This window comes from Seriola aureovittata, chromosome 3 (genome assembly GCF_021018895.1).
Source record: "Seriola aureovittata isolate HTS-2021-v1 ecotype China chromosome 3, ASM2101889v1, whole genome shotgun sequence".
Classification (NCBI taxonomy): Eukaryota; Metazoa; Chordata; class Actinopteri; order Carangiformes; family Carangidae; genus Seriola; species Seriola aureovittata.
Genome location: NC_079366.1, coordinates 19,681,555 through 19,705,965, shown reverse-complemented (window position 1 = coordinate 19,705,965; position 24,411 = coordinate 19,681,555). Strand labels below are relative to the sequence as shown.

At 38.4% G+C, this 24,411-nt stretch overlaps 2 protein-coding genes across 4 annotated transcripts in view; one reads left to right on the top strand and one right to left on the bottom strand.

Moving 5' to 3' along the window:
• The window catches only part of rnf24 (ring finger protein 24), a 32,490-nt gene extending 18,346 nt beyond the window's left edge, over positions 1-14,144 (top strand). For all 3 annotated transcript variants that reach the window (XM_056371171.1, XM_056371170.1, XM_056371169.1), the window contains 4 exons: positions 1,184-1,226; positions 2,109-2,150; positions 7,745-7,824; positions 9,542-14,144. In XM_056371171.1, coding sequence (XP_056227146.1) covers positions 1,184-1,226; positions 2,109-2,150; positions 7,745-7,824; positions 9,542-9,683 — 307 coding nt within the window. In that variant the 3' untranslated portion in view covers positions 9,684-14,144. The remainder of the gene's footprint in view (positions 1-1,183; positions 1,227-2,108; positions 2,151-7,744; positions 7,825-9,541) is intronic.
• A 7,733-nt stretch (positions 14,145-21,877) lies between these two features.
• Positions 21,878-24,269, bottom strand: ccdc86 (coiled-coil domain containing 86). The gene is made up of 4 exons (XM_056371426.1): positions 23,663-24,269; positions 22,972-23,101; positions 22,802-22,876; positions 21,878-22,063 (listed from the first exon to the last, which is right to left on the bottom strand). Exons 1-4 carry the CDS (start codon positions 24,169-24,171, stop codon positions 21,911-21,913), a joined length of 867 nt encoding a protein of 288 aa, XP_056227401.1. The 5' UTR covers positions 24,172-24,269; the 3' UTR covers positions 21,878-21,910.
• Positions 24,270-24,411: the final 142 nt, after the last annotated feature.

Below are 24,411 nucleotides of genomic sequence, written 5' to 3'. Positions count from 1 at the left end.
TGTTAGGTGTTCATGACTTATCAACGCAGTGACATACCAAAAGGTAGACCAAACCAGTTGAAGATTCTTGACTATAATGGTGGCTGACATGCACATTTTACATTTTGAGTCGCCTGTCGACTGCAGTCAAATCATGATAATGATAGTTTTCAGAGGAAGGTCAATTTAGACACAATTTGGTTTTTCTATTTTCAGCTCACTGTTTTCCTCACCCAGTTTGACAATGGGTCAAGGTCCATTTGGCAACCCCCACACCCACGACCTTGTCCCTTACCTACCCTTGAGAGTTTCTGCACCTTTACCTGCTGACCTCTTTCAAAATGTCAGTTTCTCTCCTAGACTGTGCTGCTTGTTTTACAGATCCCTCTCACTCTGCTGCGAGAGGTTAAGGTTACTTGTAATGGAGGTAAATCTTACAAACCTATGAATTTCTCCTATCTTTCTTCCTGTTGTTTTCTTCCCTTTTTCTGCATATTTATTCTCATTCTCAATACCTAGAATCTCTTCTGATCCAATTCTCTTCCTCTCTTTATTCACTGAGTTGTTTTGTTTTTGCTCATTTATTAGAGCAATGTTTATGAAGAGTTACACCAAGAGTTTGATGTAAACCATAAACTTTGGTTGTATTTGTTGGTTCTCTCCCTCTAACTTGGAGTTGTGCGAGCATTTGTAGAGTGCCTTAACCTACAGTAATGTTTGTTTTATGTGAACCAGTGTATTTTGGGTGATATTGCGAGTTGATATTTTACTATAAGTTCAGCGTTTGTTTTGACAAGAAACCAAGGCTTAAGGCATTTTAAGAAGATACCTGTTAATATGTAACTTGGCTTACTATTGGATTACTAAACAAAAGAAATATTTGACAGTGTTTCATTGTCATTTTATTATTATAACTCCACTCCTTCCTGAAACTGGTTAATCCAATATTTATTCAGTAATTAGTCTCATGATTGTTTTGCCTGAAGTACGGACTGAGAATTGCTTTCAAATTTTAACACCTATTTGGTACCGCTGTGATACACTAGAATAGACTGGTGTCAAAGGCAAGTATTTATAAGGAAATGACATCCATGTTTGTCATTTTTCTCTCTTTTTCCAGGATGTATGGATAGTTTGTTTATGTAGTCAGCTGGAGAAAGTCACTTACTAATCAAAGAGATGTTTTGTCTTTACGTTTCCCCAGGTTACGGCACCAGGCGCACAAAGAGCTGTATGCATACAAACAAGTAAGCACTCCAGTGACAGACACATACATACACACACACACACACACACACACTGCAATTTGGAAATTTGAAATCATATGTGAACTATTGTCTAGGAGAAGTGAAGTGTGAGAGTACTGTATATGCACTTGTGTGGAGAAAATCATGAAGATCCCCTCTGATTCCTAAATGTGCATTCAAGCTGGTGCATCAATTCATTTGCTGAGTCTTCTGGCAGCTGCAGGTATTTCGGGGGTTATGCTGTTAAATGCATTTAGCCCATTTCAAAAATACTTAAACGTTTTAGTAGAACACAACTGCAATATCAAAATTTCTGAATTGCACTTAAGTCGAAGGGAAGCAAGTGGCTCATTTCAGTTGGGGCTGAGCGTGTCAGCAGGGTATAGCCTGCGAAGCTAGTCAGAGGGAGTGATGGAGGGCATAACCATGAGTCTCATGTCCTTCAATTATGTAATACCAGACTGAACAGCCACCCATGTCAACGTTAAACACATGGTTTCACGCACGCACGAACTGGCATAGAATGTGCTACAGTGATCACTAACAGTGTTATTTGTCTCCCATTACTACCTGCCAGTTAAATACATGAACTTGTCTAGGTCCGCTGGGAGTTATGTTATGTAAGACCATCAAGCTCATGTATTAGACATACATACTGTACATACACACGCATACACACACGTGTTCATGCATTTGCTGGAAATCAGCAGCTATTTTATGGTAAATCTTACCTCTGTGTCCTTTATTTAGCCTCAGTGGTTGATTTTTCATCACACACTCATTTTTAGCTGTCAGGTCATTTTCAAGAGGAACTGCTATCTGTGACAATATTAGAGTGTTAGTGTCAACCAGTGACTAATCCGTCCTTATTATCCCCCTTAGGTCATTCAGAAGGAAAAAGTCAAAGAGCTAAATTTGCATGAGGTAAGCACTCATCATTTTTGTTTAGTTATTATCAGTTGATGACACTTTAATATCAAAAATTGTTCCCTTTTAAAAAAAACAAGGAGTATCTAGTGGGCAGAACAAGTACAGTAACTTGACAAGTACAAATTGTGCTGTTGTATCACCTGATTTTAGACTAACCATGTGCTTCTCAGTCTTCACAATGCTTCAGCCACACGTGTTATATACTTGTGTCATCCTTAATACTTTTATCCTCTTGGTTGTGCAGTAACATGGAAACCCATAATGCACTGGGCCCTCAATTGATTTAAAATAAAGTTCTAAGCCCTGGGACTCTGAAAGGGCAATTTATGTGTTGTGACCATAATTGCTTCAAAATGGACAATAAACATTCTAAATAGTACATAACTACTGTTATGTACTGTGCTTTAGAAGTATGTGTATATGTTTCAGAACATGTCTGTGCAGTTCAGTACACCTCTGGGTTTTTGAGAATGTGTTTGCCTCTATATTTGAGTGTTTCATGGTGTTGACTTGTTTTCTGTCATTTAAAACTGAGCACATCTGTCTTGACACACTGTCATATGAAAACTAGCATCTTGTGGTTTAGTCATGAGTGTTCTCCTTACTATTAATACATCATGCTGTATGCCAGCTCAGCTTGGTTGGAAAATTACAGCGGAGAGCGTGTAGAGCAACAGCACTGGTTTTGCAGTGGAGAGATGATGGTCCCCAGCCAAGAGCACCATCCCTGTAACACTGCAGTGCAAATGAAATGTTAACAATAGCATCTTCATGTGTGCTTTGGCATGGGGCTAAACACAGTTTATTGTCAGCCGCGTTGGAATTTCCCAGTGTCCCATCAGGCTTTTGTTGTTTATGTTATTCAAAACTGAGAGAAAGCATCAGAAGGTGTCATGTGAGTGAAGTCCATGACCGAATAACCAAGCTGTGTTTGTGTAAGGACAATAATATACACACACAGACACACATGCACGCACACACATTAGCCGGGGTGGATGACCCAGTTTTGAAGACTCCCACACCACAGGATCACACAAGAGACATGACTATAGACTGAGCTGCACAGATCCAGTCTCCACATTTTAATAGAATATCTAGAATAGCAGTGATAATATGGGGTCAGTTTACTGCTCAAGTCATGTAGTTTTTGTGACACGTAACCTGACCAGTTATCCTATATGAGTGCTATTTTTTCAGTATGAGTTTGACCCCTATATTTCTTTAACTGTTCCATATTTTGAATGTAAAGAATACTGTTGTAAAGAATCCATGTAATACAATATGGCATAAAAGTTTACAATAGTCACTGTTGACCAACAGTTCACCAGCAGTTTTTTTTAGCCTAATTTTTACAGTTGTAGTTACACACAAGATGTGTGCTGACTGTGCGTAAACAGTCGGCACATGCAACGGATACTCAAACACCCCAGCCCTCTAATAACCAAGAATTTCGTAGTAATTAGTGTCTGTTTTACTGGCACTAGGCAGCAGCTCATTATGTAATCGGCCACTGGGACTTGCTGCTATAATGATGAGAATAAAGGAGAGACACAGTCTAGTGTTGGGACCTTAGATCATCAGCCTCATAAAACAATCTATATGTAGTGATGCTGAAGTATATAGTAAAATAAATTTCAGTATCCACTCATATTACATTTATTTATCTATTTATTCATCTACTGCTATAGAAAGGCTTGTAAAGCTAATGCAATAAATATCTTAACACAAACTTCCAGTGTAAAGAAAAAGAACTGATGTAGCGTGAGACATAAAAGATTACTCATAACAATAAAACATACCCCAGTGGAAATGCGGGTTGTTAAAGGACAAGATTGTGTTATTAAATTTCTTCATTTTGTTACACTTTATTGTGTTGTAGATGTAATTTTAAATGGATAAAATTGCAGCTTTGCCCATCAGTAACCCATAATGACAAAGTTAAAACACATCCATTAAAGATCAAAAAAATAATAATAATTGGGTGTTGCTGTGGCACTCCACATTGTGTACAAGTATATCCTGTTACTCTTGAGTTTCATAAATGGCCTCTAGGCAGAAATATAAGTGTGTTGAAAGACAAAAATGAAAGCAAACAGATGCAGATTTGTAGGATGAGAAAATGAGAAGCACTCGGCATTAATTTACTTGGTAAATGGTAAGCCCAACTTGGTAATTGCTCTTTTCACAACAGAAAGTAATAGGAAAGTGGGTGGGGCTGGTATCGAAGTGATGCCACCAAGGTGCCAGGCAACATGTCCTCCATCACTAGAGAGCCTGTTGTTCTGAATACAACCCCATTTAGGTTAACAAGTGTCTATTCTGGCTACAAATTGCCTTTTAAGGATTATTCTGAGCTTCGGTTCTTCTCTCCTTTTCTCTCTTACTTTAATCTTGTTCTGTTGCTAAGCTTGTTTGGATCAAGCCTTTTCAAAACTGTATTATTTTGTGACTCATTTCTGCTTAACATTTGTTAAATAACAAATTTTCTAGTGCAAATATTTTGTGCTTGACATAGGCAATATATTGATTTGTCTTCAGCAGAAATAAATAAATCTTGAAATGTATCAGTCTTTACAGACATAGGCTAACGCTTTTTCTTTGATCAAACCCATGATCTTTTCCACCAAATGAAGTCCATGGTTTTTGCATGAAGTCTCTAACTAAGGTTTACAGGATTAATTGACTTAATCGGGGTAAAAAGGAGTTTCTGTCAAAAGTTGGCGAAGGTTGCCAGATCTCAACTGTGAGTGTGACACTGCAGACAAGGCGATGAAAAGAACAAAAACGCTGATCTATTCACCAATAAAGAGAGCAAAGCAGACATCTTAACAGAGGATTGTTCTGTGTCCAAAAATCCTCAGGATAGAAAGCTAGGAGCCTGCATGCTGTTCTTTTCATCCTCACTTGTCCATTCACTCCCCATAAAGCAGAGCCGAAAACAAGAAAATCTGTGTGGCTAAAAGGAGTGATAGTTGCAGGGTTCGGCAGCCAAAACACAGTTTGCCAAATTAAAATCCTCTTTCGTGAAAGTATCACCCCCTGGTTGGATGGCGTTTAGTGATGGGAATGCTGTGTGGATGTCATTTTTGCAGATTTTTGCCTGTTTTTGTCCTTATCATTACTATTTCTAGTACTTGTCTGGAGAGGGTGTAGTCAGCTTTGTGCTACCTGCGTTATATGTATGGTGTGGTCATCCCCATCTTTCCATTAGCCAGCAATTGGCTTCACTTGGAGGTTCACACTACTCCCCCAAGTTTCACCCCCCACTCCTGATGTCACCATTTGTTACAAATAACTCTCAGTTAATTCTGGTTAAAGGTAATTAATCTTGATGAAAACTAGATGATCAGTAACAACGATACTCCGACTCCCTTCCATCATCACTTCCTAATTCAGCAGTTGTCAGATACTCTGTTGTGAGATTATCATCTATCTAAACTGACTCACTTTGTGCAGCCCTGGAGTAATTTCACTGGTGCACTTAGACTTTGCAGTGATGCATTTGATGGAACAGTCAGATATAATAGTTTCTCTTATTGCTGACATGGTCGGGCTTTGGTAAAAGCACCATTTGACCACAATGACTGCAATTTATACTTTGCAACTGAAATCCTAGAGACCTGAAACAACAGAGTTTGAGAGTGAATTGATTGATGAATATTTGATTCAAATCTGTTTTATTGATGCCAAAAGTTACAGGAAGAAGCAGTTGAGAATTATACTTTCCTTTCATGGATAGATGCCATTCATATGTTGCTGTTTAGACATAAAGAGGTGTCATTTGATATATTTTCAGGTAAAGTCATGGCAGTTGACCTGTAGCAAAGGAAACTGTGAACTGAAGGTATGATGTAGCATGAGAATAACATGTGGATTTGTGGAACATCCCACTGATGACGGTGTTATGGTGAAGAGGGAGCTGAGCTTGGGGCCCAAAGTGTCTTAGTTTACCAGTCTATTTTCGCTAGCCCCCGCCTTTAGTCAGCGTCTCTGGATAGTGACTGGGCTAAAATTAGATTCCACTGAAAGGAAACGGTTGAGATGAATTTGCCATTAGATTGGGATGCCACCTGGTCACCTCCCTTCGGATACATAACTGGTATTTCTATCTAGAAGGAAACATTTATGGGCTTCAGTTAGGGTCAAAAAGGTGTTTAGTTTCTAAAGTGATGTTTACAAATAGTTCCAAAGTTTGTAGTTTTTAATCAACCTTTGTAAACCTGTACAATAAATCTGATAAAGGTTTGTATTTGATAAATTTAATTTAAAAAAAAAAACTACAATAAATGAATCAAATCTGGTTTAGTAGATTTTGAAGACAGTTGAGGGCTTAATTTATTCGATGATGCTGTAGAAAATAATGGTTAACATGTAATGTGCTGTGTATGTACGCAAACCCACCTGGGTTGCGAAAGAGACAGCGTCGTCCATCTTTAAAATCTACTACACCTTTCAGGACCTGCAGTGGAGATGAAGGTACTGGAATCACCTGCCCTGTGACTGGACTCTTCTTTGAGATTGGACTCTCATTTTCCAAACAATATCAGATTTTGAACTTGTAATGTCAACATTACACACTGAGTTTTTTTTTTGTTTGTTTTTTTTTACAATTATGAATCTTTTCTACAAATACAAATCTTTTTGACCTTAACTTGAGCCCATAGACACTGGGCAGGCCCAGAACATTCACCCAGAATTATATGTCTTGTCCCACTTGGGCACACCCTGTGATCTCAGGAAATGCTGGAGGAAGTGGATGGCAAGAAGGATGTCTGCTTGGCTTACTGTAACTAAAACCTGTATCTGAAAAAAGCAGAAAAAATGAATCAATAGTTGAGCCATTCTTGCGTGTGTTTGATTATCATAGCCATGATACTGTGATACACTACACGTGCTAGGCCTATTCATCACGTCACGCAGGTTGTAACCTGTTAGTGACTTGCTTGAACACGTGTGTGTTTAAAACAAAGGCAATCAACCACAACCTGTCCATCAGGATTTCCTCGGTGACCCTGAAGAGATATTGAACTAAACTGACACAGAATGTGGGTATGACGCCATGAATTTGAGAGCTAGTAAAAACCTATTAGCTGTTCTTCTCTTTTGCCTCCAAAGATTAGACTTAAACATGTACCAGTTGTCTCAGGTTGGCTTTGATGTCTATTGTGGTGTGGTTTGCTGTTATGGCTCTTTCTAACACTTTTACTTTGGTAACAAAATGTTAAACAAGTTGCCTTTGTAACTCCGTCACAGAGATCTCACAGTGTTTTTTCTGTTGAAAGGAAAGGAAAAAAAACACTGCCACTAAAATGTAGCCTCTAAGTTCCCAGTGTGAATTAAGTCAGAGTTATATAACAGAGTTGGGCAATTACTGCTCCCTTGTTTGTTTCAAATGTTTTGCAGATGTTGGCCAGTTGTCCTTTTCCATGTGTGCTTGACCTTTGCTGTTTGGATAGTTTGTTTCCAATTCACCAACAAAAACTCAAATTAAAACCAAAAGAACCAAACACCAGAGAACAGCCTACATGTTCAAAGTTGTTGCACTGTCCTCCTCAGAAAATATCTCTAACTGCCCCTGTCATTTTCAGATATGTGCAGTGTGCTTGGAGGAGTTCAAACAGAAAGACGAGCTGGGGATTTGTCCATGCAAACATGCCTTTCATAGGAAGTAAGTATACGGTTATCACAAACACACACAAGACCAAGGTCATGGCAACATGAATCAATGCAGATTTCCATAACTAAATATCACATTTCCATGAATCTTTAACTGCTCTTTGACATTATAACCCACAGAGAGGCCATGTAAAAGGATATTTTAAAAAAACAAACAAAATTTCAGTGACTAAAATGAACAAGTCATTGTCAAGTCAGTGCACAGGTGGAGTGTGTGACAACAACAATAATAGTTCATTATTATATATTTTTGTACATAAAGGTAAAAGTCAAGTGTGTATGAAGTGAGGAAATACACAGGACATGATAGATTGCTTGAGCCAACTTTGTCCCACACCTTCCCCAGTGCCCTGACCATTTCAGCTGAGTTGTTTATATCAGCACGACACCTCCCTTGGCCTAGTTTTTTTTCCCCCAGTTGCAGCAAGAGTGGTCACCACTCGCTGAATCCACTGTATAAACACTCCTTTTAGTGTGTGTGCAAGTAAAGCCATGTTGTTTCAGAGAGACAACAGACATTCCAAGCAAGCCACTACCAAATAAAAGATCTGCACTGAAGAGCATGCTCACTTCTCACACTTATAAACACAGAAAACAGTATGTGTATGTATGTGCCTGCTGCCATGTCCATTTAATACTCATGCCACATGTGCTTTTGGAAGTCACTACTCAAGTTTGATGAACTTCATATCGTCAGCTGCTCCACAACTTTGCTCTTATGAACCCCATTCTTACTCACATGTACTCGCACAGGTGTGGCTACAACTAACAATTATTTGCATTATTGTTTACTCTTAAAATAATTTCTTTTTGCGCCAAAGACTATTATTTTCTCTGGAACAACACCATGTTTTGCAAATTGGGCTTGAAACAAAAAAATGAAATGAATTAATTGTCAGAAGAGTTGTTGATTCATTTTCTGTCAATTGATAGTTTCAGCTCTACATTCCCTTATGTTTGACCTTGTGCCACTTAATTCGTGTGGTTGTACAATGTGTGTATGTGTGCATATGCCACTGACCATCATTAAATTGAGAATCAACATTAAATCTATTTTTTGATCATGAAACATTCACGTCCTGTAGATTTGGAAAGTGGCTGTAAAGGTTTGTTGTTCTTCTCAGAGAACACTGGCTGTGATCATCTTGGATTTCTTGGCATTTATGATTCCTGTAATAAAAAAATCTAAGGAAATCAAACCGCTCCTTCACTCCTGTATTAGAGCCCCACTGAGACTGGGATGTATAGATTGATACCAATATTGATATTGCAATATACAATAACAATGTATGTGATTTATATATATATATATATATATTTCTTTTTTTTTTTTTCAAAAGGTTTTCCTCCTTTTTTTTTTTTTTTAAGTGTGTGTGTGAAAGAGATTCCTCAGTGCTCTCAACTTTGTAATAGTTGCACTGTTTCTAAATGATCACAAACATATCTTTGGCATACCTGACACACTCCATTTGCCAATACAATGTTAATAAGCAAAATTTGTCCAATAATACTCTTATTCATGATGATTCCATCTCAACCCTTACGCACAAACCCACCAAGCTTACAAGCAAGTACAAGTGTTGGTTTATCACTCAGTGTAGTCTGTGTTCTTACTGTGTAGAGAGGCTAGAATTGTGCCTTTGAATAACCGTTGAGACTTCAGTCTTCCTTGCCTTAACTCTGTCCCTGTTGCACCCTCTCTCTCCCAGGTGCCTCATTAAGTGGTTGGAGGTGAGGAAGGTGTGCCCGCTGTGCAACATGCCCGTCTTGCAGCTCGCCCAGCAGGCCGGCAGCACAGATGCCGCTGTGCCAATACAGCAGCCTCTGCCTGGCATCGAGAACCTGGTGTAGCAGACTCAACCTCTCTCTCTCTCAGTACACTACAGACACACAAACACACATCCCATCACTCATGCTCTCACCTGTACAGGTACACTTTGTTAGAGTCTGTGGACAGACCGGAGAAAGTGGAGTTACTGCGCAGATACTCACAAAAGCAGTGAATCCCAAAAGGATTTCCTGATATCAGTACTGACTGATAATCAGCTGTTTCCATGTCTTTCTTTTCGCGGACAATGAAGAAGAGTTGATCTAGTGGAAGTTTCCTTCTCGGCCATGATGTGGTCGATGACTTTTTCACAACCAAAGCACTTTTCTGGGGACACCAGCTAAAGACCAGGATGAAAAAAAAAAAACCCTTAAGCCAAGAACTACAGTAGACTAAAATATAATTATTTTTTTCTTTTAACAAGCACTTTACGAGAAGTCAAACCTTAATTGCTTGTGATCGTAGTAGCAAGGTTATGTTTTATATTTTATCATTTACTATTGTTTCTGTGCACAGTTCAAAGCCACATGGGTTCATTTTTAATTAGTAAACTTTAATTTTTAAATTAAAAATATATATATATCTCAAAGGGACAACAATACTTACATCGGTAGATGTCAGGATATTTGGACAATAATTTCTGTTCAAATTGCGCACGCACACACACACACACACACACACACACACACACACACACACACACACGAGAAAATAACCTCAAAGCAACCTCCAGACTTTATGTCTGACTAAATGTGAAAGGTTTGAATGTGTTGAAACCCAGAATTTTACACACAAATACAAACACTAACACACTTTATATGAAGCCTATAGAATTTGTTCTCTCATCACCTGTTTGTCATTCATTCACGACAATGTTACTGTTGTTATTATACGTTTTTTATTACTCTGTCAAAACAGAAAGGTGATACAGTGAACAAATTATATTTTGAATAAACTAATTAATCGGGTAACATCCTCTACATACGAGTGCTGTTAGGCAAACCCAGGCTATATGCTGTCAACCCAGGCATTACTCATGATCTTTCTCTTTTTTTGGGAGGGGAGGGGGATAGTTCAGGACCTCTCCAACAGAAAATCTAAATTTCAAAGTAACTACTTCATCTACTGTGATTATCTAAGTAGTATCGGTGTGTATAACCTGGTGCTTTGTTTTTAAAACGGTTTTACAGAACAAACACCAGTAATGAGGCAATATGAAACAAAAATCTATAAAAAAAAAAACATAAATGTTCCAGTTTTATCTTGCTCCGTTGCTGCCTTGTTTTTTGAAGCTGAGCTGTGTGAATGTTACGATGGCTTGAGACACTTCGCAAAACAAAGCAACAAAATTTCAAACTCTTATTTTGATCTGTATTTAACTAGCATCACATATCCAGCTAGAAATAATTGACAATGAACTCCTACTTAAATATGCTGCGCACACAGTTGCAGTTATCTTTGCCTCTATCCCCATAGAGTATTTCTATTTATTTTTTTTAATTTATTATAATTTCTTGGTACAGCTGCATTGAGTGAATGAGTTAGCGGATTGACACCTGCATCACAAGTACTGCCCTCAGCATGTTATCAGCATATCTTTTGGTGAAGATACACACTACTTTGTAAAACACACATACATGCACAGAGGGAGGGGCACAGGCCCCCCCTATCCCCTCTGCCCGGGCTGCCAGAGAGTCAGTGGTTGTCAGCAGGTTGTAATGAAGCAGCATTTTCATTCATACACCACATATACAGGGTAGTTCAGCTTTTTGGCTGCAGTATTCTGGTGCTTTCGCTTCTCTCTCTCTTTCTGTACGGTACGGGGTGCTTTTTGTGTTGTGCCACACATACAGTAACTCTGAGCCCTGCTTTTGTGTATGTTTTTTTTGTCCTCATCTCTTTTTAGCTGCATTTAGTAAATGTGTTGTGGGGAAACGTGCTGATGTAAAAGGGGGCTAAAAAAAAGAGCTGTGCTTCACAGTAATGGCCCTAAGATAAGTTGGAGATTATGTTTTACCTGTGATATGTATTGTCCAATGACAATCATACATCTTCTTTAAAGGCACAATCCGTGATCCAAATGTAAATGCAAATAGTAAAGAGTAGTTCCACTGTGTGTGTGTGTGTGTGTATAGAGAGTCAGTGGTTGTCAGCAGGTTGTAATGAAGCAGCATTTTCATTCATACACCACACATGAAGGGGGACTAACATGAAGAAAATACCTTAGACAAAATTTAAATCTAATCTGATCTTTTCGTAGTGTGTTATGGTGCTGTAAAAGGCCTGTGTTGATGATGAAAAATCAACAACTAAACAGGTTTATATTTGGAATTCTGATAAGTGGAAAAAGACACCATACAGTACATCAAATTTAAACAGTAAAAAATTACTGATTGTGCCTTTAACAATACTATATTTCCAATTAAATTCTATTCTCTAATGCCAAACACTGTCATGGACAGAGTTGCACAGGTTCCCAATACATAGGCGGTGTGACAAGTGACAATGCATTTCACCCTCTGTGGCAGAAAAGCATTATTACTTTCACCTCTTTGTTTTGAATGTTTCATCTCTGTTGAATGTCTGCCCACACCCCACAGTGATGACCTTTGTGGTGGGGTCAGAGCATGCAGCAAGGTGAAAATGTCAACATTTAGATGAAAGCAAAAGCAGTTCTCTGTCCCATGTGTAGCATTTCAGTCAGTACTTACATTACCTAAAAAAAAAAATAGAATGCGGTGCTATGCTACTACAGATGAGAAACCTTTTAGCACTTAGCAAACTAAAATGAAATCAAAGAAAGATGTTGTCCACATTAGCCTTATTTGAACAAAATCTGCCTCAATTACAAAAAAAGACCAGGACTATGTTAATTGGCATTATCACAACCTCTTCACTCTACAGTGGATCGATGATTTACTTTATGATTGAAGTACATCATCTGGCTTGTCACTGAAAAGGTTGTGGTTTTATGTTGAACAAAATATGCAACGTAAAAGCCTTCTTCAGTAGGTTGTGTGATGTCCTGTATTTGGTACCTTCTCACTTCTCAGTCTTTGGTTATGAAGAGGCAGTGGCTGTTTCTTAGAATATATCTCACTTATATCTCACTGCACATGTTACAAAGTGAGACCCAACATCCTTGGTCACGCATTATTCCCCAAAACCTCACTTAAACTAAACATTAGCAAGTATCTGCCACTTTCCCCAAAACATGACACATTTTGTATCTCAGTGCTAAATAGCAAAAGTCTTAAAGCTTTGTTCCTGCTAATTTTTTTGTCTTTGAATGTATGATTCACGAGAGAAAGAAAGGAAAATGAGATTTAATGTGAAAGCATGCTATTTTGCATAGTCAAGTTGCCACTGATATCACCATTGTTAAATGTATGTAAAGAGTAGTGTCAGTTGTAGTGTATTTATACATAAGGTGCACAAGAAATGCTCCTTCATATAAACTAAATGGCAGCTGAACACTTCTGCCATTTGGCCATCTTAAGTGTTGTGTTTGATTGTAAACACTTTTAGCCTTTCCACCTGTACTTCCCTGTTTCCCTCCTGTGTGCCGTCCTAATCCCACTTAAAACAAAGTGCCAACCCAGAATGAAGTGTTACGAATCAAAGTCCGAGCCAACAAAAAAGAAGGTCCCACGTTTTGAAAAGAAAAAGGGAAGAGTTGCCGTCAGATTATGGCCAAAAAAAGAAAGGAAACTGAGCCAGTAATAAATGGCTTCCCACCAGTGAAATCACCATTGACGTCAGTGCTGCTTCTGAATGAACTCCATTATAAATAGAGAAGACACAATCAAATGCAATGCAACAGTCAGTCAGGAACACCGCTTCACATCAAAAATTAACTGATACTCAGAGTAGAAAGTGTCTGAATGATCAGGCATCAAAAAGTCCTACATATGAAGGTCCCTGTTCCATGAATGTGAATGAAACTCTGTTTTATTAAAAAAACAAAAATAGAAAATTGGTATACTTTCCCTTTTATAGATGAGGGGTTTCACTATAATTCACATGGTTGGTTTTAACAACCAGACCATTTAGGATTCTCTAGCACTGCCTCCCTGAAGTGAACTTTCTTCTTGTTTGTACGGTGTCATATTTATTCCTCTGTAGCTCCCGTAGTGTCCTTTCAACTCACAATTAACTTCCCCCACTTTGTCCAAACAAACCCTCCCACCTCTACCAGTGTACCTGAGTACACCCTCTGCCCTCACAACCCTTTTTTGTTAACACTGATTATGTTTGTGGACTCTCACAGACATTGTTTGTAAAACTAAGAATTCTGCAGCAGAATATTTTTGGAGACAATTGCTGTACAGTATTTGTAAGCTCTATTTTTGTATATTGCTTTTTTGGAGAAAATAATATGCATTTTTCTTTTCTTGTTTTTGCTAATTTCATGTTTATTCATTTTAAGAAAATGTTGCATGTGACTGACTTGAACTGTAAATAAAATTTCCAAGTTTTTGGAAGGTTTGAGTGTTTTTCCTTTCATACGTGTTCAAAATGTCTTTAACTAAAGACAATAAACTATGACTGATTACGATCCAAAGACGGTACTTAACAGCATGTTAAAGATTTCACTGTCATACTAATGAAGCTTTGGAAAGTAATCAGACCCCAAGTCTGGCTCTCTACAAAATACTGAACTAGACAATTCATTTTTGGTTTTTAACAAGCCAAACATTTCTAGAAATACAGTTTTGCTGTGTCATCATGGTTTATTGTGTGTAGAATTAACTTCCAAAAGATAAAATTTAAACCATTTTAAATTAAATATATAACACAAGCCACCTTTTCAGATTCACTTATGGAGTCATCTCAAGTAAAGTCACAAGATTAGAAAATATATTGTACTTGATTGAATCTTTACTATAACTACCTACAGTAGATATATATTTACAGTCACAGACAATATTGAAACAACAGAGTCATCTGGTGGTGATAACCTGAAGTTGAAGAGTGGTGGTTCAACCACTGTTCCTTGGCACACCAACATCCTAAGCCTGAAACAATAAACAGTTTCTCTACTCTAATTATGCTAAAGTCTAAAGGCATATTTTTCATCAGGGATCATAGATTATTGTTAGTACGCGACTGATACAACAACAACAACACTGTCAGTCTCAACATGGACAGGTATGGAAAAAACTGGTTATAAGCATGGATGTATTATAAAACATCAGATCGGACAGAAGCAGAGAAATCTTTTTTTTTTTTTTATCTTTTTATCTCATGCGCTCTATCGAATTGGCAAAACTTGCCGCCAATATTACCCACAATGCAACTCAACCGCTGACATCTCTTGATTTGGAGACGCACCGAACTTGGGAAGTGGGTTAAAAATCTTTTATATCGTTCGTCGGACAAAATATTTGTTCACCCAGATGATTAGAAGAGTCTTGGGGGATTCTTGGAAATACCTTTAGAACAACGGTAGGTGTTTTTAAATTACCTTGCTGATCAATAACTAACTTGAGCGGCACAAACTTATAAGCTATAGCTAATCTTATGTTAGCATGAGCACAGGTGAGGAGTGGCTACAATGATCTGGTGACAACGTATCAGGTGTAGAATTCAGTTTCCTCAAAAAAGGTTTTACATGGTGTAAAGTGTGAAATTTACTTTGCTAAAGTGTGAATCCTCTCTTGCCTGCTGAAATGTTTTGCATGTGGTTGCCGATGCTGTTATCAGATTTTGCACAGCTATTCCTCTGGAGCCAAAAAGGCTTTATAGAAATTTTTCCACACATGCGGTGGTACTCCCCAAGACCTGTAAATTTTTGCGTGCGTATTATATGTTGGCTGTTCACTCCATGTCACATAAGAATTATTGACATATAGTATGACATACCGTACCTTTTGCAGCCGGTTTCACACCCATTCACACCATAATACCTGTGACTAACGAGCCTCACGTGACTTCCATGTGACATCAGGGAGGGAGCCTTGGTGCAAAGAAGGCGTGCAGTTACAAATATTTCAACTCAGCAGCATGTCTGTTTAAATGATGTACTTTCTGTTTACACCTTTTTTAGTGCCTTATAGTGTTTATACACCTTACGTTCTTATTCCATTTTTGTTAGACTTTTGTGCAACCAATTGAACTCCTTGTGTTAATTGAGCCAATTAACGCTTCACTGGTATTCACTTAGCCTATTAAGTTTCTTCTAGAGAGTTCAGTGAATATATTTAGGTTGAAAGCTTGTGTGCAAAAATTAATTGGAACTACAAACCTGACCTATAAACCTGCTTAACCATATATGAAAGTACAAGAAACGCTAAAGTATGTGCTTAGTATATTCTTATAGATAGATCATGATTATTATTACAACCTCTTCAACCAGTGACATTTAGAAATCCCAACTACTACACTGACTCAAAACACATTAAAACACACACCACCAAAAATTCACCTAAAAGCGCCTTTAAAGCAAATGTTGCATTGTTAGCTGCCCTGGCCCTGCTTCCCGTAATTCATCCAATGAAGTTACAGTATATTGTGCTAACACAGCACATAACTCTCAATAGATGTGTAATTAATTAAATTCACTACTAACTAACTGACAAATAGCACATCAGGCCACAAAGGATTTCAGCATAAGAAAAGTGACTGGTTTCTGGGACTCTACTTAAAATATAATTAAGCTTACCATAGGTTTATCCTCAGTCATTGCACACTTTTCCTCATTTGTAATACAGGTTTTTCTCTTTTGTGTCTGTTTGACGAAGCAGCCGCTTATGTACTTGCATGTACAAAGGAAATGAATAACTGACTGATGTTTTCATTTTATTTTTGTGAACCAAGAACAAGACTGTTACATTTTGAGTAACAGTCTAAGCCATTCTTTGAATGTGGGAGAGGCCACTTTGACAAATAGTCTCTGTCTCAGCAAGTCATTTTGATGTATGGTGACATACCTAGGATGCATTTAAGGTCATTAATCAATACCCTTTCTCACTGCATGATTACAAAAGAGAAAAAAACTGACATTAGAAGGAGACAAATTGTGGAAAATATGATTTTTTAACTACTTAGCTAGGAAGACACTAGCTGAGTATACAGAGGATAACGTGTTTCCACTCAGATGAAGAACCTGCATAGTGACATGGTAGTTAGGACGTGCCTTTTATTATAGATCCAAAAGTTTGAAAGACATTTTCAACGTTTGTTTCAACAGTCTGTATCATTTTATTTATCTTAATATCAAATAACAACCATTCTATCTTTAAAACATCAGGACTTGTTTCTTTAACTATTTTATTTCACATAAATTATAATACACTTTAGTTGTAATTTCAAGGAAAATTAACTGTTGTATTTGCGCCTGATTTTGAGACAACAGGTCAAAGGTTTACTAAAATACCACCCCCAAAATTGGAAACAGTGGTACAACTTTAGCTTGGTTGGTTAAAGTATGTGAAAACAGGCAATTTAACATAATTTTTAAGGGAAGAAATGCCTGGGCAGGAGGAGCCTTGAAAAGAAAACAGTCATGGACCAATAATTCCTGAGTAACTTAAAAGGGAGTTGCGATAAAAAGAAACAAACCTAATTGCTTTGAGTTTTACCAGACTTTTATTACAACATTTTACTACTTTGTAGCATCTACACTTTTTTAAACCTATCAACAGCAGTGCTTCATAATATGATTGATAATGTGATTTAAACATAAATTAGATACTATGTGAATTACAATAACTGTGTTCTGATAAAGAGAGTACAACCAAGTTACACTGTAAAGAAGAACTTGAAGAGAACAACGCTGAGGTGACAGAAAACCAGACTGCTGGTGTACGTGATCCCAGCATGTGCAGCAGCAGAGTTAGTGGCAGTGGTGTTTGACGAGTTTGTTGTTGTGGCACCAGCAGCAGTCGTCGTGGCACCAGTGGTTGTCGTGCCACCAGCAGTCGTCGTGGCACCAGCAGTTGTTGTGCCACCAGCAGTCGTCGTGGCACCAGCAGTTGTTGTGCCACCAGTTATCGTTGTGGCACCAGCAGTCGTTGTAGCACCAGCTGTCGTCGTAGCACCAGCAGTCGTCGTGGCACCAGCAGTTGTTGTGCCACCAGCTATCGTTGTGGCACCAGCAGTTGTCGTAGCACCAGCAGTCGTCGTAGCACCAGCTGTCGTCGTGGCACCCGCAGTCGTCGTAGCACCAGCAGTTGTTGTGGCACCAGCAGTTGTCGTGGCGCCAGCTGTTGTCGTGGCACCAGCGGTTGTTATAGCACCAGCGGTTGTCGTGGCACCAGCGGTTGTCGTGGCACCAGCGGTCGTCGTGGCACCAGCGGTCGTCGTGGCACCAACGGTTGTTGTAGGTAGTGCAGTTGTGGTTGCCTGGCCATTTGCTGATGCTATTAATCAATAAATAGAACATTAATATAAGAAAGGACTGTACCCCGCTTTCAAAAGATTTTACTCACATTTTACTCACCAATGATCAGGAGTTGTATCAGAATGATCAGAAGCATTTTTTTCTCTGTCACAACTAAAAGAAAAAATAAAATGTTTTCTTACTGGATCAAAGAAAACAATTTCTTCATTTAACATCCAGGTTAAAGATTAACTCTATCAGAGATTTCTAAATTGTATTTCTTAAAACACAAAAAATGATGATGAAAATTCTACACTAAAATATATTAACCTGAATTGTGCAATGAAACCAGTTAAGCCATTTTCTACACAGTACTAAAATACAGAAAAGAGTGTACTCACAAAACTTCTCTGCGTTTTACTTCTGTAGACGCCTTGAGCTGTGATGTTAACGCTACTTTCTCTTGTCTCCGTCTTAAATTAGTTCAACCTCAGATTTAACTCAACCTCTAACTTTGTCACAGCCTTTATATGCTAAATGACGGACAAGAAAAATTATTTGAAAGGGACCCATCCACATCGGTCACCTCAGTGTGACAAATAACTTTGTTTACCCATTCATTTAAGGCATGGCAGATGATGCTGCTACAACTGAAAGGACTTACAAAGCAAACAGGCTGGTGACGAGCTGAAGGAGTTGTCTCGCCGCGTGACACAAAGACAGCAGTGTGTATATGACAATTTTGAATTATTTTTGCAAAAGCTGCTTAGGCAGTACTACAACAATGAATGGGCCACGAAAAGTCAATGGAATGAGAATAAATGTGAGGAAAACTCAGGGCGCCTTTGTACGCAACCTGCTCTCCAAGTTCACCCTGCTATTTTGGATGAACACGTAAGGCTGGAACTATGTCTCCATGATGCAGTCATTTACGTAGATGTTGCATCAAGTTATGTGTTATGACCAATACCACTGTTATTGGTCAGAATATATTTCCTACAGTATTTGACAGTACCATTTCTGAACGTTAATCATAAATTATTCAGTTTAATTCTAGAGATGTTCTGATACCATTTGCTCCTTCCTGATAATGATTCTGAAAGCTGAGCTTGTGTCAGCTGAGCCGACACAGAGTGCAGATCCAATACCATTGCGTAGGAGCTGTATATTACTAACCCTGTATGGATGTGATCTTATTGCTATCATTGCTGTGTTGTAGGGCTCAGCTTAAATACTGTACAAATTGCCTTTTTACTAATGGGACTTTCCAGTGTAACATTGGAAAATTGCTGACATTTTGCTAACAGTAAACGTTACAACACTTGCTGGAAGGCAGTTCTTCTTCACCACCCTAAAACAATAGCTGCCAGTGGCTGCACAGCACAACTTATTGAGTAGGGTACTGTTTTAGAGTAGCAAAGAAGAACTGCTTCCTGGGAGAACTGCAGTTTCATGTGGGTGTGAATGTATAGTTTTTTGATAAATTGTGTTGTATCGGGTGAATAACTTGTACTTTCCAATACCCGATCCAGTATTTTAGGCAGCATCTGAGGCATTTCCTATTCTAATATTGGTATAGGAACAACTGTACTTGATTCATATGCTCGTAATAATCTCAGTCAACCTCATATGTAATGGAATAACTTTGAACAACTCAAACTAATTGAATGGAATATTGAATATTGAAAGCCACTGTAAGAAGGCAACTGGTCATACCAGACCAAGTAAGGATGTTGCAACAAAACCTTTGAGCCGATTGAATTGAATCATTGTTTGTTTCATTATTTATTCTTTTTATTTTATTATTTAACTTTGTATTTGTAAGAGAAAAGTTGTGTTATTTCCTCTATGAAAATTACAATTTGACTTTAATCTAATAGTCAATTTTATTCAAATGCATTGATGTGTTGCACAGAACCTAAACCATAAAAATGCATTTCTGTCTGCCAGTGTTTGCTTTGTAAATGCTGTGAACCATAAACCAAACAGTCACTTGGTCCCATGATGAAGACTCTTAACACATTGAAAAATAAACAGTATGTTGAACATTGGACACAGTGTCCCACCCAAAACTCCCACACACTGTAGAGAGTAAAAATTTAGGAACTGTTGATCCATCTGCTGATTATTTTCAGGATTAACTGTAATAAACCACTTTTGATACCTTAAAATAGCTTGTTTGTCATGTTTGCATAAAAAATTACTGAAATGGTGAATTAATTATAAAAAATGTTGCTGATCCGTTTTCTAGAAAGAATTAGATCATTTATGAATCAGTTGTTTACACACACAATGCACTCAAAGTGAATGTTAAAGGACCACAAGTCTATCTTTAAACAAAAGTCAGGAGCCCATGTGACCACTAAAACTGGTGCTTTGCTTGCTGTAATCTTTCCTCCTGTCCATACTGGCCCTAAAGAATCCCTTCAAGCAGGTTCAGTGTAAGTGGTGGGGAACAAAATCCAGTAAAACTCATTTTGTGCTGCTTTCCCTCCACTGAAGCTCATTATACAATCACTGTCTGGGGAAACAAAAAGATGGAATTTGGTACTAAAAAGACTGAACATTTGGAAGATACCCAGTTGTTTTGATTATATAGATAAATTTGTATAAACGGATTAATTGTCCTGTGTAGGCCCATGAAATAAACACAACAACCTTATACTGTGCTTTCTGTGTATGCTTATGGGCTGAATTGCGTCAGCATGAAAGAAAAGTGGAAAAAGTAGCTCTTCTACATTAATAATGATGGGATACATACGGGGTACAGCAGGAACTTGAGATAACCAGATGCTAAAGCTGAAAAATGCAAACATTAGAGCTTTGTGCAAATGACCATACCTGGATGACTTTTGTGTTTTTTCAGGAAGTATCACCTGGGGGTGTGTGTGATGACCATGAATGTATGAACCTGGTCTATACTACACAAAGTAGGTGAATTCTACTCTATTACACTTCTGCAGTTAAGAATTTTAAGTACACGCTTAACTGCTGCATCTTAGCATTATATTTATCAAGGTGATACTGTGCCTTATCACAATAAATATGTTTCTGAGCATACCACAAATACCTTTAGTGATTTACCACCAACAGTAGCTTGTGTGGTCTTTTGCTGACCCCAGGTGACAGAACTTTGAATTGACTAACAATAAACTGTAGCCCAATTGATACAGGCTCTTTGAGGCAGACACGATACCGATTTGAGAACCAGAAAACTCTATTAACAAGACACATCTACCAGTATTTAATTTTAACATGAACGTGTGACGTAAAGACACCCATTTGATAAGGATTCTTTGATTTTTCAGTTGTGCTCTACAGTAAATCTACTGTGACTTTAACACTGACAGTTTTTATTATGTGTATTGTGCAATTAATGAGGTGAGATTTCAGAATAAACTGAGATGCATTAATGTATTTAAATGACACTATACCCAGGAACCCTAGACTCAATAATGGAAAAGAACTTCTTCCACTTTAACACTATGGTTGTGCTAATGGTACAAATGTCAGCACACCTTTGGTGTAGTTTTTTCACCTTGTGAGCAGCTTTCCTGGCCATCAATTAGTGTGTCAGTTTGACAAACAGTAAAAAATTAAAATTTTATTTAATATAAGTGAAACAAAGTTGGTGATATGAGATGTTTTAATGGCAAGATAACAGGGCAATAAGGAAAACAATAATAGGAAAAGAAAAGTTAACTGTTCATTGATTGACCAGAGCAGCAGCAATCACACCAATGTTACATTAATTTATTTATTTATTTTTACTATTTACTATCTTTATTTAGAAAAGTTTTCTTGGGTTAATGTGAAAATAAGTCCTCTGAGAGAAACGTGTCTGGTTGTGTTTGTTGTATTTCCGACATTCAAATATAAGACTTTTAGGCAAAGTACTGAATTGATGTATTTTTATTATCTCAGTCTTTAGGTTAAATCTTTGTCAGCATTGGTGTTTTTTTGCCCTTTGGCTTTTCCGATCTGCTTCTGTGACTTCTGCAGCAGAGCCAGTGTGTCTCTCTTCTCTATTTTTCTGAGTTGCTTCTTCTTCATCCTCTTGATCTTTGTTGTGTTCCGGATCTGTGACACAAATGAGATGGGAGAAAATAAACATGGTGCCAGATTACCAACACAAAGATTATGTATGCTGATGTTGACCAATTATCCACTGTTTTCAATTTTAATTATTTCAGTATTGTACCAATTGTAGTCTGGGCTAACTGACAGACGTTTATAGCTTTGCTTCTCACTCGGATTTGTAAAAACTGATGTGATAAAAATTAAATCATACCTGACCCAACAACTGTTATGTATGGTGTTGAACATGTATTCTGTGCTTATACTCATTTTTGACAAGAAAAAATTCTTAAAACTTAAAGCCACTTGTCGCATTATTTAAAAAGAAGCTTATTAAATTTAATTACACAAACTTTTTTTTTTTTTACTAATTAGAGGTGTGGAGGTGACTAGTAGGTGACTCTTCCCTAGTAAGAGCTTAGTGGGCATGATACAGTCCACTCAGCCCTTTAGTTACAGCTTGTCATGCATCAAATCACCCCTGTGAATCTTAATACATTCATGTTCATATTGTGCAGTAAAGTAAGTATCAATGAGTGGCTTCATTCATGGACATGTGTTACCGGTCCAATGTAGCCTGCTGCTATATTGCACAGTATGAACCCTGTGTAATACAGTTTAAGTCTTCATATTCTACAGAAGAGAGACAGTAGAAATTCAGAAATGCTGTGTATCTGTTATCTGGATGAATGTCTCCTACATTTGACTGAACAGCACTTGTATGAACAACAATCGACATACCACTTGCACAATCTCTGCTTTGCGTTCATTCTCTGCGCGTCGTTTCAGGTTGTCCTCCCTCCTTTTCCTCTTTTCCTAGCGAGGCAGGAAAAAACAGAATAGGTCAAAGGGTGCAAGAGCTTTCATATTACAGAGGTCAGGCAGACCTGCATCACACAGCTTTAGTTTACCTCTTTCTGTTTGGCTTGCTCCTCTTTCAGCTGCAAAGAATATTTTTTCACAAGGTCCTTCTCTCGCTTGGCCTGCATCTTCTTTTCCCAAGAGGTGCACAACGGCTTATCTCTCACCAACGCAGAGAACCTGGAAGTAAAAAATAATAATTTAGTTAATTGATCATATAAAAGACTTGTCACATATATTCACATTCCCTATGGAGAGCTGGATTTCACTGGACATAGTCAGTACAGTTTGCCAATATGACACCTGATTTTTTGTGTCAATACCAAAGTAATGTAACATTGAAATAACAAAATAACATTTAATCAATTGAGAGATTTTGGAAGTATTTTGGAAGTAGCCAACTTTGAATACATGACAGTTATTCATACTTGCTGTTAATGACCTAATGCTGTCAATACTCAAGAGAAATCCATATTTCAGCAGCAATCTTGTACACTGAATGACTAAAATGGGCTCTTCAACGCTAGCTTTTGGTCCTAAAGCTGCTTTTCAATTTCTGTATGAGGGCTGCCCATGAACACATTGAAAAGCCTTTAGCACAACATGATGCAGGGTGTAAGTGGCCCAATAACCAGGCTACTAGGCATACAAATTAATTCACAATCCTTAGGGAAAACATATTTCCATAATCCTCTGAGGTTTGTGCACTGAAATGAATCCTGGCTCCATGTTTTTCTTCACCTCTGCTTGCTGCGGTCCTTCCACACTCTTCCAGATTTCGGTTTTCCCAGCGGAATGACCGGATTTTGTGTCTCACTTGGAGCCAGACGAGGCTTCTTCTCTGGTACGGTCTCTGGACTCGCGGGGGCCGTTTCTGTCGGTGCAGGCCTGGACAGATGATCGTCTCCGCTGCCGGTAACGTCGGCTCTGCCTGCTGGGTCTGACACGACGCACGGTTCCGTTTCAGCGGGCATGCTGGACTTCTCCTCGGGTTTCCGCTCTGGCTCCTCCGTGTTTTTCTCTTCCACCGCCGGCAGCTCCTGTAGCACAGATCTCCTGGTCCTCCTGCTGGGAGTCCTCACCGTAGCTTCAGAGCCTAGCAGTGCAGCAGGAGTGCGGACTGTGCGCCCGCTGCGTGTCCGTCTGGTCTCCGGCGGCGGATCCACGACCTCCTCCTCCTCCTCCTCCTCCGTGTGTCCCACTTCAGAAGTGGTCTTTTCTTCTGGAATAGCTCTCTGCCTCCTCGACATGTTTTTTTTTAATGAAGTTCACTACACCACATTACTCTGATAAACTTCTGAACCCACGTGTGAACACCGCCTGCGATGTGTACGTTGCTCTGTTTCCGAGTCAATACCCGGATAGTAAACAACGTGGGGAGCCCAGTACCGCCCCCTGCCGGTCTGGAGTCGGTACTGCAAATTTGAACTGAAGCATGAACGCTCTTTCTCCTAGCTATTATTGGATCATTGACTGCATTTCTTTTTTTT

Bases quoted from the DNA above. Each gene is read 5' to 3' on its own strand.
- ccdc86 (XM_056371426.1), bottom strand. From the start codon at position 24,171: ATGTCGAGGAGGCAGAGAGCTATTCCAGAAGAAAAGACCACTTCTGAA. The intron at 22,877-22,971 runs GTAAACTAAAGC...CTGCCTCGCTAG, and splicing joins AGCAAGCCAAACAGAAAGAG to GAAAAGAGGAAAAGGAGGGA. The intron at 22,064-22,801 runs GTATGTCGATTG...TTTGTGTCACAG, and splicing joins AAGCAGAGATTGTGCAAGTG to ATCCGGAACACAACAAAGAT.